Source organism: Herpailurus yagouaroundi, unplaced genomic scaffold (genome assembly GCF_014898765.1).
Source record: "Herpailurus yagouaroundi ecotype Mexico unplaced genomic scaffold, PumYag 29, whole genome shotgun sequence".
Taxonomy (NCBI): domain Eukaryota; kingdom Metazoa; phylum Chordata; class Mammalia; order Carnivora; family Felidae; genus Herpailurus; species Herpailurus yagouaroundi.
In genome coordinates this window covers 102,375,406-102,390,839 of record NW_024412377.1, presented here as the reverse complement: position 1 = coordinate 102,390,839, position 15,434 = coordinate 102,375,406, and the positions used below count along the sequence as shown (strand labels likewise).

The window sequence follows — 15,434 nt, the reverse complement described above, 5'->3', positions numbered from 1 at the left end:
CGTCGGGCTCTGGGCTGATGGCTCGGAGCCTGGAGCCTGTTTCCTATTCTGTGTCTCCCTGTCTCTCTGCCCCTCCCCCGTTCATGCTCTGTCTCTCTCTGTCCCAAAAATAAATAAACGTTGAAAAAAAAAAATTAAAAAAAAAAAACATCTTAGGGGCGCCTGGGTGGCTCCGTCAGTTGGGCGTCCGACTTCGGCTCAGGTCATGATCTCACAGTTCATGGGTTCGAGCCCCACGTCGGGCTCTCTTCTGACAGCTCAGAACCTGGAGCCTGTTTCAGATTCTGTGTCTCCTCTCTCTCTCTGCCCCTCCCCTGTTCATGCTCTGTCTCTGTCTCAAAAATAAAAAATAAACAGTAAAAAAAAAAATTTTTTTTTAACATTTTAAATATTTCTTAAAAAAATTTTTTTTACATTTATTTATTTTTGAGAAACAAAGTGAGACAAAGCATGAGTGGGGCAGGGGCAAAGAGAGAAGGAGACACAGAATCTGAAGCAGACTGCAGGCTCTGAGCAAGCGGTCAGCACAGTGACTGATGCAGGGCTCGAACCCACAAACTGTGAGATCATGACCTGAGCTGAAGTTGGACGCTCAACCGACTGAGCCACCCAGGCGCCCCTTAAATATTTCTTTTAATGAGTATTTTCTGTTAATGAATTCTCAGTTTTTATTAGTCTGATCATATCTTTATCTTCATTTTAAAAACTTTTTATTATCGACAACTTCAAACACATATAAAACTTTACTCAGAAGTCATGAACTTAATGTAATGAGCTTCCATGTTGTAATCACTGAGCATGAATACTTAGCAAAACATAACCAGTCTTGTTTCATCTGTTTTATACCACTGAGTTGTTGTGAAGCAAATCTCAGATTCAGAAACCTTACGTTACATCCATTAGTATTTCATATGTATCTGTAGAAAAAATCTGTAGAAATATGAAGCAAATCTCAGATTCAAAAACATTACATTTCATCCATTAGTATTTAGAAAAAATAAAAAGCTTTTTAAAAAATATAACCACAATATGTTATCTAAAATTATATATTAACTTCTTAATATCAGCAAATATCCAGTCAGTGCTTTGTTTTCCTCAGTTGTCTTATATACACAGTACATGTGGTTGATTTCCTCCAGTTAGGATCCCACAAAGATTTACACATTTTGTTTGGTTGATAGGATTTTTGAGATTTTTCAAATGCTAATCTGTAGGTCTATCTCTCCATCACCTTCATAATTTTTAATTTCATTTTAGAAACCAGATTTATTTTTTTGTTCTATAGAGTGTCCACTATCCTGGAATATGCTAATTGCATATCCATAGTTTTATTCAGTATTTTTCTTTGCTCATTTCCTATAAATTGTCATTTAAACCTAGCAGCTTGATCAGACTGAGTTCAGTATTTTGACAAGAATACTTCATAGGTGGAGTTGTGTACTTCACTGGAGTCATATAATTATCTGGTTATATCTGTTTAATTATGTTAGTAAGTATTGATTGTCACCTAGATCCATGATTTCATTAATGTTTTTAATTTCCAGTCATGTTTTTGCTAGATACTGGATTCTAGTTGGCAGGTTTTTTTTTGGTAAGGATTTTTTTTTTCTTAGAGCAGCTATAGGATTACAACAAAATTGAGAGGAAATACGGAGATTTCCCATTTGTTCCCTGCCCTAACTTATGCATAAATAGCCTCCCCTGTCATCAACATCATTTACCAGAATGGTATATTTAAAAGATTTTTTTTTAAAAATTATTTATTTTTGAGAGAGAAAGTGAGCAGGGGAGGAACAGAGAGAGAGAATCCCAAACAGGCTCTGCATTGTCATCACAGAGCTCATTGCAGAGCTTGAACCCATGAACCGTGAGATCATGACCTGAGCTGAAATGAAGAGTTGAGCGCTTAACTGACTGAGCCACACAGACGCCCCTTAAAAGACTTCTAAAATTTTTAATTGAAATATAGTTGACATATGAATTTGTATTACTTTCAGGCATACAATATAGTGAATTGACAATTACATACATTACAAAAAGCTCACCACTGTAAGCGTGGTTACAGTCTATCACCATACAGAGTTTTTCCAGTATTGTTGACTCTTGTTCCCTATGCTGTACTTCTCATACCCATAACCTTTTTATTTTATAACTGGAAGTTTGTACCTCTTACTCCCCTTCACCTGTTTTCTCCATTTCCCCACCATCCCCTAGAATGGTACATTTTTTACCAAGGATGAACCTGCATTGACACATCATAATCACCCAAAGTCCATTGTTTTACCGTGGGGTTCACTCTTGGTATTGTACATTATATGGGTTGGACACATGATAATGGCATAGATCCATCATTACAGTATTATGTAGAATTTGTGAATTTATGACTTTGCTAAGAATTCTTTGCATTCTTTTGTATTGTTTTCATAGTTTGGCCTTTTCCAGATGTTATATAGTTGAAATCAGACAGTGTGTAATAGACTTTTCAGATTGGCTTCTTTCACTTAGGAATATGCATTTAAAGTGCCTCTGTCTTTTCATGGCTTAGTAGCTCATTTCTTTTTAGTACTGCATAATATTCCATTGTTTGGATGTATCATAGTTTATCCATTTACCCACTAAAGGATATCTTGTTTGCTTCCAAGTTTTGGCAGTAATGAATAAAGCTGCTGTAAGCATCTGTGTGCGGGTTTTGTGTGTAAACTTAAGTTTCCAACTCCTTTGGGTGGATACCAAGGAACTCCATTGCTGGATTATATAGTAAGAGTATGTTAAGTTTCATAAGTAACCCTCAAACTGTCTTCCAAAGTGGCTGTATCATTTTGCATTTCTGTCAGCAATGAATGAGAATTTCTTTGCTCCACATCCTTGCCAGTATTTGGTTTTCTCAGTGGTTCAGACTTCAGTCCTTCTAATAGGTATGTAGTCATATCTTGTTTTAATTTATATTTTCCTGATGACATGATCTCTAGCATATTTTCATATGCTTATTTGCCAACTCTATATCTTTTTTTAGGGAGATGTCTGTTAAGGTCTGTGGCCCATTTTTTAATCATGTTATTCTAAGAGTTCTTTGTGTATTTGAGATAACAGTCCTTTTTCACATGGTGTCTTTTGCCAATAGTTTCTCCCAGCCTATGACTTCTTTCTCTTGACATTGTCTTTCACAGAGCAAAAGTTTTTAATTTTAATGAAGTCCACCTTATCATTGATTTCTGTCATAGATTTTATCTTTGTTTATCTAAAAAGACAGTACCTAAGACATCATACCCAAGGTCTTCTTAGGTTTTCTTATGCTTTTCCTAGGAGTTTCAGTTTTGTGTTTCACTGGATTTTAAAAAAAATTGAAGATCATTCTAGTATCTACTGTTGAGATGTCAGCTATCAGTGATTATTGCTTCTTTAGAGGTAACATTCAGTGGTTGGAAGTGTTTAGCTGCTTTTAAAATCTTTTAGTCTTTAATTTTCAGCAGTTTTACTATGACTAGGTGTAGATGTAGTTTTACTATGTGATGAGATGTACATATCTTTTTATTTATCCTCTTAGGGTTTGTTGGGCTACTTGGATCTGTGGTTTGAAACCTTTTGTCAGTTTTGGAAAATTGTCCGTTATTATCTCCGAAAATAATTTCTTCTGACCCATTTTTTCCCCTTTACACATATGTTAGAGTTTTTTACTTTGTCCTTTGTCCTTCTGTTTTCCATTCTTCTATTTCTCTTCTGTTTTCCATTCTTCTGTCCTTCTGAGCTTTATACCAAGATAGAGTCTTCTCATCCCTCTTCTGGTTTATTTATACTCATTATAGTGTATTGAATTTGCTGTTTAACCCCATCCATTGAGATACTAATTTTTGATATTACATTTTTCAGATACAGAATTTGTATCTGTTTTCAAATTTGCTATGATTTCCTTTACTTTTTAAAAATGATTTCCGTTTCTCTATTGAAATTTTTGATTTAATGTACTGTCTCCTTGAACATAATACATAAACTCATAAAGTCCAAGCTTTGTAATCTCAGCATTTGAAACATTGCTCATTTGTTCCTCCTGGTTTTCGTTCATTTGTCATATTTGCCTGATGGTTTTATGAATGTATGTTAAGACATCCATACAGGATCCAGTATCAAGGTTTGAAAAGGTATGGTTTGCAGTCCCTTTGAGAACTTGCCTACTAAACATTCATCCTTACTCTTTGATTCTCAAAGGGTATGGGATTTCCCATGCTTAACATCTTTGGCGAGTCTCAATCTAGTTTTGTCTCCCTTGCTCTGTGAGAGTTTTTCAACTCTGCTCCATTTCTCAGTCTCAGCTGCTGCTTCTAGATGCCCCCCAGGGAAAAGCTGACCGACATATCTGACTGACTTTTCCGGATAGCCTTCTCTTAAATCTTGGCTTACTCATTGCTCTTTTTATTTTTTTAAATGTTTATTTATTTTAGGGAGAGAGAGAGAAAGTGTGAGTGGGGAGGGGCAGAGAGAGAGGGAGACACAGAATCTGAAGCAGGCTTCAGGCTCTGAGCTGTCAGCACAGAGCCCGACGCAGGGGGCTCGAACTCCACAAACCATGAGATCATGACCTGAACCAAAGTTGGACGCTTAACTGACTGAGCCACCCAGGGGCCCTATTGGCTTACTGAGTCTTAACTGCCTCCTTAGCTTCTGTTGCTTTTTAGCCCCCTTTCTCCATATTTTTCTGGCTTTCCTCATCAGGAGGTTTTTTTGTATCAGTTTACTATTGCTGGAGATTGAATCACTTTTTTGTGCTGTTGAACTTACCCATTGAGATAGTAATATTTTTTTTTCTGTATTAACTCTTTTTAGATGATCAAAGTACCGCCCTTGTGATATAGTATATTAAAAAGACACACAGAAGTTTAAATGAGAAAAAATAAAAGTCACAGTCCCATCAGTGAGAGGCAATTACTAATAATAGTTCCTTTTTGTTAGCTGGTTTTTGTGAGCAGGGCGCTGGGGAAGAGTTTGAAGATAAGCTTAGTTTGAATATTCTGAGTTTGAGGGGATTAAGGTACCTAAGTAGGGTTATGCTTGAGACATTTAGATATTAAATTGATGGTTTGATGTAAGAACAGTGTGGAGATCTGGATTTGGACATTAAAAGCGGAAAGTTTCAGGGCACCTGGGCAACTCATTCGGTTCAGTGACTGACTTTTAGTTTCAGCTCAGGTCAAGATCTCACAGTTTGTGAGTTCAAGCTGCATGTCAAGCTCTGCACTGATGGGGCAGAACTTGCTTGAGATTCTCTCCTCTCTCTGTCCCTTCCCTGCTTTCACTCTCTCTCTCAAAGTAAATAAACATTAAAAAAAAAAAGTTAGTTGAACCTGTCAAAGTAGATGGAAGGTCTTTGGTGTTTTGTAGATTATTTCACTGTTACAGGTTGCACAGATAGAGAAGGGACAGGGTAATTGTGGGAGAGATAAGACAAAACTTAACTTTTCTAGTGTTAAGAAGGCTAATACAGTCTCATATTTTGTATTTGAGATTATGTGTTTAAGGGAATAATTGTTTTCTTCCATATTTAATGGTTTGGTTGATTTTTTTTAAAGCCTAAAATCCTATATGCTAAATTAGTGGTTATATAAAACACAGTTTTTAAAACAATTTTTTTAACGTTTATTTATTATTGAGAGGCAGAGACAGAGTGTGAGAGGGGCAGAGAGAGGGGGAGACACAAAATCTGAAGCAGGCCCCAGGATCCAGCTGTCAGCACAGAGCCTGACGTGGGGCTTGAACTCATGAACTGGAGATAATGACCTGAGCTGAAGTCAGACGCTTAACTGTCTGAGCCACCCAGGTGCCCCATAAAACACAGTTTTTTAGCATGAAATACTTATTTATTAGTGTTTTAGATTTAATCACAAAATAGATTAAGCCTTGATAACTTATGTTTGGCTTGTCTAAATGACAGTCATCAATCTTTTGTTCTATTAAATGTGCATAATAGTGAAATCACAGTATTAAAGAATAATAAATCTATATTAACTATACTAGAGAAGTATTAAGTGCAAATGACTTTCACACTGAATTAGTTTACAGAGAAATAAAGAGAGACAGTCAAGAAGCAGTGCTGTTGTACTTGTCGTTCAAATAACCACTGATACGTTAAAATAAAAAGAGTAATGATTTCATTTAATTTTTGGGATACAAATTTTTTTAGTTCTATACCAGACCAGTTCTTTAAATATATGTGCTCAAAGGGCATTTAAGGATAGGCCTGAAATTTATGACCACGTATTTGTTTATTTTTAAGTAAGCTCTGTGCCCAACATGGGGCTTGAACTTACAACCCCAAGATCAGGAATAGAATATTTTACCGACTGAGCCACCCAGGTGCTCCAGTACCTACTTATTTTTAATATATATTTGAGTTTTTTGTTTATACAGTTTTAATTGTATTTTGATAATTTTTCTGTGTTTGAGAGCTCTTATCATACGAAAATTTGATTTAACAGAGCTACAATAGAAGAAGCATACTCCAGGTCAATGACAAAACTAGCAAAATCCGCAAGCAACTATTCACAGCTTGGGTGAGTTAATGTCTTTGAAAAACTCTTTTTCAATGTTGATTTAGGTACAGTTCTTGAGAATGTTAGGTTCTTATTGAAGGTTAATTGTTGGTAAATATAATAATATATAATGTACTGAAAAATGTTTTTATATATGAATATATTCTTGACTTAATAGAAAATAGAATTGAACTAATCAGTTAATGCAGTCTAAGTAAATGAAACCCATTTTCCCCCTTTATTTAACTACCTAGTCATTTGGTAGTATAATTTTGAGATCATACATGTTATGTATTGTGCATGGTTATTCTAGTTTTCTGTAAGTTCACTTAAATTATGTTGAATAGCGATCTTTACAAACTCACTTAAACTTGACTGAAATGATTAAAATTTATTAAAAAGGTCTCATGATTTTATAGACTATTAAATATTTCTCTTAAAAATTTGTGGTGAGAAAATGTGTTCTTTGAAAAATGAATATTAAGAATACATTTTAGGGGTGCATAGGTGGCTCAATCAGTTAAGTCCCGACTATGGCTCAGGTCATGATCTCACATTTCGTGAGTTCAAGCCCTGTGTCAGGCTCTTTGCTGACAGCTCACAGCCTGGGTCCTGCTTCAAATTCTGTGTCTCTCTCTCTTTCTGCCCTTCCCCTGCTTGTGCTCTCTCTCTCTCTCAAAAATAAATAAACTTAAAAAAAAAATAAAATAAGAATTCATTTTAGATAAGATACGCTACATGGCTTTAGTAGTTCTGGGAGGAGATATTGTATAATTTATACCACAAAAACCCTGGGAGGAATATTTAATCTTTTTTAATTATCTAAGAATTGGGGAAAGGCTATACTTTAAGATAATTTAACAAGTAATTCACCTGTGAATCCCCTGAAATTTTAATAGGTATTAGTTCATATTTTTGATGAAGAGGGTTTTTTTTCAATATATGATATTTATTGTCAAATTGGTTTCCATACAACACCCAGTGCTTGATGAAGAGGGTTTATACCATCTGTTAGATTCACAAACGGTTCCCTGAACCAAAAAACTGGTTAAGAATGAAAATATTCTTTTGTGTGGTTGAATGAGTTTAAATGAAAATCTTGCTAAATTGTGTCCTAGGTAGAGAGTTGTACTCTCAGTTGATCCTCATCATGGTGACACTGTCCATTATATTAAGTGTTGATAGTTGCAGCTAAGAGGACCTTCTGTAGCCCTGTACTATGGCTAGGAAGGCTGGGGAGCTGCTACCTTTTTCACCCAGAGGAGAGTGGGGACTGTTAGTTGATGACCATCTAGTGTTGTTTTTCTTCCAGTTGTCTTCCAGTTCTTTCTCCCACCCCCTACTCCCTTGATACATCACTTTTCTGGCAGCTTCCTTTTTCTAAAGCCTTTATGTTGACATGCTTCTAAAACATTATTTATTTATTTACCATTGTAGAAGGGCTAGAAAGTAACTGGAATAGCAGAAGCTGGCTTTAAACAGTTGGTTGTGGTTTTATTATAGGAAATTCTACCCTATTTTTAGTTGTCAGGTGGGAGATAAAAAAACATGAATTAACTTCAACTGTGTTTCTGGATAAGATATTGACAACATTTCTGTCTTTGGAATGTGTGCTTCTCATAAATAATAGATGATATTTTATGTGTTAGTGTCATTACTTAAGATCATAAATATTTTAAATATTAATATTTTACTGATGGATATTTAAGCAATTGAATTTTCTCTTTATTTTTTTTTTGCATTTAAAAATACTTTGGACTTGTCAGTTTTCTTTCTTACTGCTTATTATATATTAATATATATTACTTGACCAGAAAAAAAGGTTTGTATATCAAACTTTTAAAATGTAAAGAAATTTGACATTCCTTAAGGAAACCTGTATTTAAAGAAGTCTTATGTTGAACCCCTTTACAGTGTAAAGAATCCTTTGGTAAAGGTACACTCCCATCTTTCTGCTTTGTCCAGTCCGGACTACCATGTATCAGGTTTACATGAAGTGATATATATGTATTTTGGTGCTGTAGTGAGTGGATAATTTTCAGTTGTCTATTTTTATTCTCAAACTCCTCCTTTTAACTCCTTGCCAGCTGATTAGATTTTAAAGTTTAAGTTGAAATCTAATCGGAACAGCCTTATTCTTAGCATGTTAATTTTCCTGTTTGAACTTTTTTATTATTGCTTAAAATGATCATTATGTGTTAGCATTCCTACTGGATAGGAAATGTAATAATTTGAAATGTAATAATTGGTAGGAAATGTACATAATAGGATAAGTAATTTATTTCTTTACCCTCTTGCTGTGTGCTGCTATTTGTTTTCTAGAAGTTTTGTCATAGAGTAGAACAGGTGTTGTTGAAAATATCTTAGGAAGTACTTGAGGAAAACATAGGGTAAAATTATCTGTAGATCATTCCTTATTGACTAAATTGGTTTAAGCTAACCATTGACATCCTAAATACTGTACTATCCAGGATGCAATAATGTAGTAACTTTTGGACATACTTGAATGTACTGAAAATACTAAATTCTCAGTATTGAGAAAAAGTGGTAGGAAAGTATGTCTTGCATCACGTATCCTGTACTAGAAAGGGACTGTGTTAGTGTTTTTTAAAGTATGCAGATAAAATTATCTGAAATAAGATTTCAGGTTAACAGTTCTACAATATTTTCAAATGATTATTAAGGTGACTAATCTTAAAAAATCCTGTGAATTTGACTTTTGCGTGTTTGAAATCAAAGGAACTTTTGTTTATTAAAATTTTTTTTATTAATGTTTATTTGTGTGTGTGAGAGAGAAACAGCACGAATGGGGAAGGGGCAGAGAGAGAGGGAGACACAGAATCCGAAGCAGGCTTCAGGCGCTGAGCTGTCAGCACAGAGCCTGACATGGGGCCCGAATCCAAAATAGGTGAGATCATGACCTGAGCTGAAGTCAGACGCTTAACCAACTGAGCCACCTAGGTGTCCCAGAGGAACTTTTATTTTTGATGAGACATTTTAGATGAACACTAAGTAGTCAAAAATTAAAATTTGGAAACAAGTTAATTTTATAATAGACAAGTCTAACCAAATCAACTCAGAAAATAGTAATGATATGGTTAATAGAGAGCCATGGCCAGACCTCTGATAAATATTTAACTGATTTCTGTGTACCCGACTGAGGTCCAAAAATATTTTAATTAACCACGGATTAAAAAATCAGCATCAGTCTGCCAATCATTTCATTTATGATTTATTTTAATTTCCTATTTTGCATAATTAAAATTGCTGAACATAGTATTGTTTCTGTTGGTTCTGTTTTGGAGCCTTAAACTTTTTTTTTTCTTTTATTAAATAATTCCTGTACTTTCTTTCCCTTAGAACGTTTGCACCAGTGTGGGATGTGTTCAAAACATCTACAGAGAAATTAGCAAACTGTCACTTGGATCTTGTTAGAAAATTACAAGAATTAATAAAGGAAGTTCAGAAGTATGGAGAAGAACAAGTAAAATCTCATAAAAAGGTATCACTTTTTTCCTGCTAAAGGATTGATCGATCAGATATTGAGTGCTTTACAGTTTGATCATTTTGATGAATCATTTCATACCATACAGACTAAAGAAGAGGTTGCAGGAACTCTGGAAGCTGTTCAAGCCATTCAGAGCATAACTCAGGCCCTTCAGAAATCCAAGGAAAATTACAATGCCAAGTGTGTAGAACAAGAACGTTTGAAAAAGGAAGGAGCTACACAAAGAGAAATAGAAAAGGTAATTGTAATAAAAAATAATATCTCTGTGGTTTCAAAGCACTTTCAAACATGAGACTGCATTTGATCTTCAGACACTTAAGAATGACCTCATATTAAAGATGAAGACACTGTGACACTGAGTTTTAGTGATTTACGTAAGTGAAACAGAACTGGGTTTGCAGAATATGTTGTGTATAGTAAATAGATTAGCAAATACTTAAAAAGGAATGATATCTATGTCATTGACATTTGTAAGATATTTTTATAAGATAATTGATAAGATACTGCTTGGTGTCAGGTTTAACAGTGAGGTAAAATTTTTTTTGAGGCAAGAGTGGTATATTTAGAAAGGCATAGATACTTGAAGATAAGCTTTAAAATATGTGTTGTGGGTGATTTATTGCTGACTTTGAAGACATTTATGAGGTAGTGCGGTAAACCACAACCCTTTCCCCCACTCGCATTTTAATTGAAAGTAGATTTTTCCCCCTTTCAAAACAGTTTAACCATTCACTTGTTTGATGTGTTGTATCTCATTTAGGAATGAGCCATAGGGAGTGATAATTTTGAAAGCTTTTTAAAGTATTTGAAATATCCAGTAAAAAAAGAAAACCAAATTGTAACTATATTATAGCAATTATAATAATTATAAAAGTGTACATACATGGGCAGAAACTAGAAGAGAATATGGAAAAATCAAAACAGTTGATGGAATTTGGCATAACTGATTTCCTTTAATGTATGTGTAACAAATAAAAATTGGGAGGGCGATAAGAATAAGAGTAAGTTACTAGTTTAAAAGACCATTCCAGACAACAGCAATTACGAATAAAATACAAGAAGGGAAAACAAAATAACAGGGTCCAAAAAAGAATAATAATATCTCTATGAACCAGAAATGGGACAGATATACCCAAAATGGCCTGTAGAGATTGATTTTGCAGGTTTGTTGCACTTCAAGCTCTTGTGTGCTAAAGGGGACTGTGTGTTCCCCATTTGCAGTAAAGCACAAGGAGCCCACTCACTGGGTGAAGCTATATAGGTAGGAAAAAAGAAGACTCTTGGGCTGCTGGCTAGGGCTAAAGCTTTATTGGAAGATGGGAACTTATGGACACAATTTTGAGTGCGAATCAAGCTAAGGAACCATTTAATGACTATTTTAGCCATATTCCCAATATTCTTCCAAGGAAGTAAGACTTGATAAGACTAAATTGGGCCCTTGGAGAGCTGCCATGAGGTAATCTGAAAACTGTTGGTGGGGATGGGTGGGCACAAAGGATAGAACATAACACAATTCTAGGTGGTAACATATGCATTGTATTCTCTGGAACTGTCACACAGCACTTGTGGAGGGACAGAGAAAAAGAGAAGAGGAAATGAACGAATAACCGAATTCTAAAGCCCATCTAAGAAATCTGACACTAAGACAGCAATAAATTTAACAATTAGAAAAAAGAATTCTCTGCAGATATAATTTAAATTTATAAAACAAAAGAACAAAATGTTATGTGGTTGAGGATGTTCAGTGAGAAAAGTGAGTATAAGATATTAAATAAGATTAAGAAATATAGAGTCATAATGGAATAAGATTTACTAGATAGGAAAACAGCTAATTGTAAAACTTGAAAATGAATATGGTTATTGAAAAAAAGTACTAGAGAAGACAGATTTTAAACTTGATATGGTCAGAGACTGAATTTGGAAGATGGTACTGAGGGAATTGACCATAATACAGAGAAGTAAAGGTTACCAACATTCATCTAATGTGAATTCCAGGAGAAAAATGGAAAGAATGGTGGTCTAGTAATATTTGAAGAGTTAATAGCTCAGTTTTTCATACCTGAAGAAATTCAGCAGTCCCAGATTAATATAATACTGCATGTTAATTAGAATTTAAAACTTACAAAAAATAAATGTGCCTGTATAAATATAAAGAAAAAAAAAAGAGTCCCCAAATTGAAAGTACATTCTTGGTATTAAGCAAGTTACATAAAGGTCTGTGCAGACCTAGGCACTAGAAAAAAAGCTACCAGGTATTTCTTGTTTTCTCACATCTTTGAAGTCAGAATACATCTTCAATTGATGATATCATATAATTGCTGTTGGTGAGGTGGCTTTTGTGTGTAGTTTTATTGCCTATGTGAACTTGGTTATAGTACCTGGTGGCATGCTTGGACAACTGCAATATTTTGATGTACAACTTAAGTACAACTTAATATGATGAATATCTTAAGACCATTTGAGGAAGGAATTGTTCTGGTATTGACTGAAAATCATTTGTTGAGAGCTGGTAAGATTAAGAAAATGTGAGCACCAGTGTTTAGAAGAAACTGGGAGATAATAATGGAGCATTTTTAAGAAGTTCTATATCAATAATGATCTTGATGATATTGAGGATAATGTTGTAGGGGGAAAAAACAGACCTCAGCAATCTCCCAAGTGGAAAACAAGTGAGAAGGGTCAAAATCTGAATATGAGGAAGATTTAGGAGTATGTCAAGAGAATTAATTCTTTTTGCCTTCCTTTTTATTCTGTATCACATAGGAGTGGTAATAGAATAAAAATGTACCCCTAAGTAAGTCTAAAAGATCTCTTTTAAAAGCATAAAATTAGGGGTGCCTGGTTGGCTCAGTCAGTTGAGCGTCCAGCTCTTGATTTTGGCTCAGGTCATGATATCACATTTGTGGGATTGAGCACCCCATCAGGCTCTGTGCTGCATGTGGAGCCTGCTTGGGATTCTTTCTCTCTCTCCCTCTGTTTCTCCCCTACTTGCTCGGGTGCACTCTGTCTTGAAACATAAAATTAGAATTTTAAGTGATAAGAAAGCATTATTTTATGCTTTAGTTGATAGCATTTTTCTATTTTAATGGTACACAAGAGGATGATGTATTTTATAAGTTAATGGTCTGTTAGAGTTAGTAGTAATTGACTGTGTACATTAAACATAACTTCTAAAAGGACTGAAGTATATTTTAAATCTTTTAAAAATGGCAAAAAGAAAAGATATTAAAATTTATTGATAAGGAAAGGAAGGAGGATATGGGAAAAAAAGAATGGTAGGCAGAAAGATCAACATAAGTTGGAAGAAGGTCAAATATACCTAAACCATAATATGTATAAATGAATTAGACTTCTAATAATAGTTTGATTTTCAAATTGAAAAAAATTATTATTTAAAACACTGTTAGTGTTTAGCAACAGAAGACATTTTTATATAATGGGACTATTCATTTCAAGTAAATTATATAGGGTAAAATAGTAGATCTGGGATTTAAAATATTCTAGCAAAAAAAAATGTTGGAGAGGGAAGAATGGATGGAATCTTGAAGTTATGTGATAGGTTAATGGAGTACATTACACTTCTTTTGTGTGCTTTAAAATGTTTATCATAAAAGCCAAAAAGAAAAAAAAGTGAGCTAGAATGACATGAATTAACATTGACTTGGGTGAATCTAAAAAGTATAATATTGAGCAAGAAAAGCAAAGTTCCAGAAGAATATGTATATTTTGATGCTTTTTACATAGTCTTTAATTTTCTGCAAAAAAAAACCCCAAAAACCAAAACAAACAAACAAACAAACAAAAAACCCTGAAACAAAAAAGAAACAAACAAGCCTTGAAGTATAATTAACTATATTAGGGACATACATAGGGACAGTAAACACTGTGCCACATATTGGGAGTTACCTTTGCAGAGCAAGTGGGGAATGGGCTTGGTAAGGGCAGGGGGCTCCCTTTGTCTATGTAATAATTAATTTTTTTCCAAAAAATAAAAAAGATAGGAACAAAGACAGTATAAAGCCAATTATATTTCATTTCATTTTATTTTTTTTAAGTTTGTTTATTTTGAGAGAGTGAGAGTGAGGAGGGGTGGAGCAGAGAGCGAGAGAGGGAGGGAGGGAGAGGGAGGGAGGGAGAATCCTAAGCAGTTTCTGCACTGTTAGCATAGAGCTGGACATGGGGCTTGATCTCAGGACTATAAGATCATGACCTGAGCCGAAATCCAGAGGCAGATGCTTAACCACTAAGCTACCCAGGTACCCCAAGCCAACTGTAGTTCAAACTAAAAGAGTTATTTTTTATTTATTTTTATTTATTTTTATGTTTATTTAGATTTTGAGAGAGACAGAGCATGAGTGGTGGAGGGGTAGAGAGTGGGGAGACAGAATCAGAAGCAGGCTCCAGGCTCTGAGCTGTCAGCACAGAGCCAACGCAGGGCTCGAACTCACAGCCCATGTGATCATGACCTGAGCCAAAGTTGGATGCTCAACCAACTGAGCCACCCAGGTGCCCCTAAGATAATTATTTTTTAAAATGTGAGCTATAGGAATAGTTCCTTACAGTACGTACTATAACATACAGGTCAATAAATTGGTATGGATTCCATATAATTAATGCAAAAGTGTACTATCTCAGTTAGTTGAAATTTTCCAGAGGGTTAAGGTACTCCTAGGCTAAATACTGCTCTTTGCTTTTTTTTTTTTTTTTTTTAATGAAACCCAGTGGGTTTAACATAGTACCTAGTGTGTACTGACCACTTGAAAAATGTATGGTAACTAGAGATTATGCTTAAAGAAATGATTGTCTGAATCTTTTGATATAAACCAAAAAAGGCTTCATATAAGGTAATGATTTAGATTAAATTGAAAGATTTCTTTTTGATTAACATATGGTAGCATACGGTTGTGTCCAAGGGTTGTGAGTTGGTGGTCTGTGTTTCACTTGTCTTGTGGCATGGACCCACAGAGAAGGGGTGCCTTTTTCTCATTGTTTTGCTCAGAGATGGTATCTTTGCTTGTGGTACTAAATGTGTTAGTAGGTGTCTGATTTATATATGTTCAAATCCAAGTTTAAGTAAATCATTAATTTTGACCTGTAATAAGAAGCTTTTTATTAACATGAATATAGATTTTTAAAAACCTAAATCTTTGAACCATTTTCCTTTAATAAATTTGAAAACAAATACTTATGGCTATTATGACATAGTATGCTTCTGATTTTCACTTAAAAGCTCTTAATTTTTTATAAAACACTATTTAGAAGGCACTCATTTGTGGACTATGACTAAATATGACTTAATTCATATGTGTATATTTGCTTCTTAGGATTTTACTATAAAAATTATAGGCGCTTAAATATTTCTTGTAGTGTATCAGTAAATTTATTTATAATGCTAAGGAAATCAA

General features: G+C 34.4%; 1 protein-coding gene across 1 annotated transcript in view; it reads left to right on the top strand.

The window, feature by feature from the left end:
- FCHO2 (FCH and mu domain containing endocytic adaptor 2) overlaps positions 1-15,434 on the top strand; it is a 121,324-nt gene that overhangs the window by 28,438 nt on the left and 77,452 nt on the right. Inside the window, 3 exon segments of the mRNA XM_040451044.1 lie at positions 6,468-6,542; positions 9,882-10,023; positions 10,115-10,267. Of these exon segments, the coding sequence (XP_040306978.1) occupies positions 6,468-6,542; positions 9,882-10,023; positions 10,115-10,267 (370 nt within the window).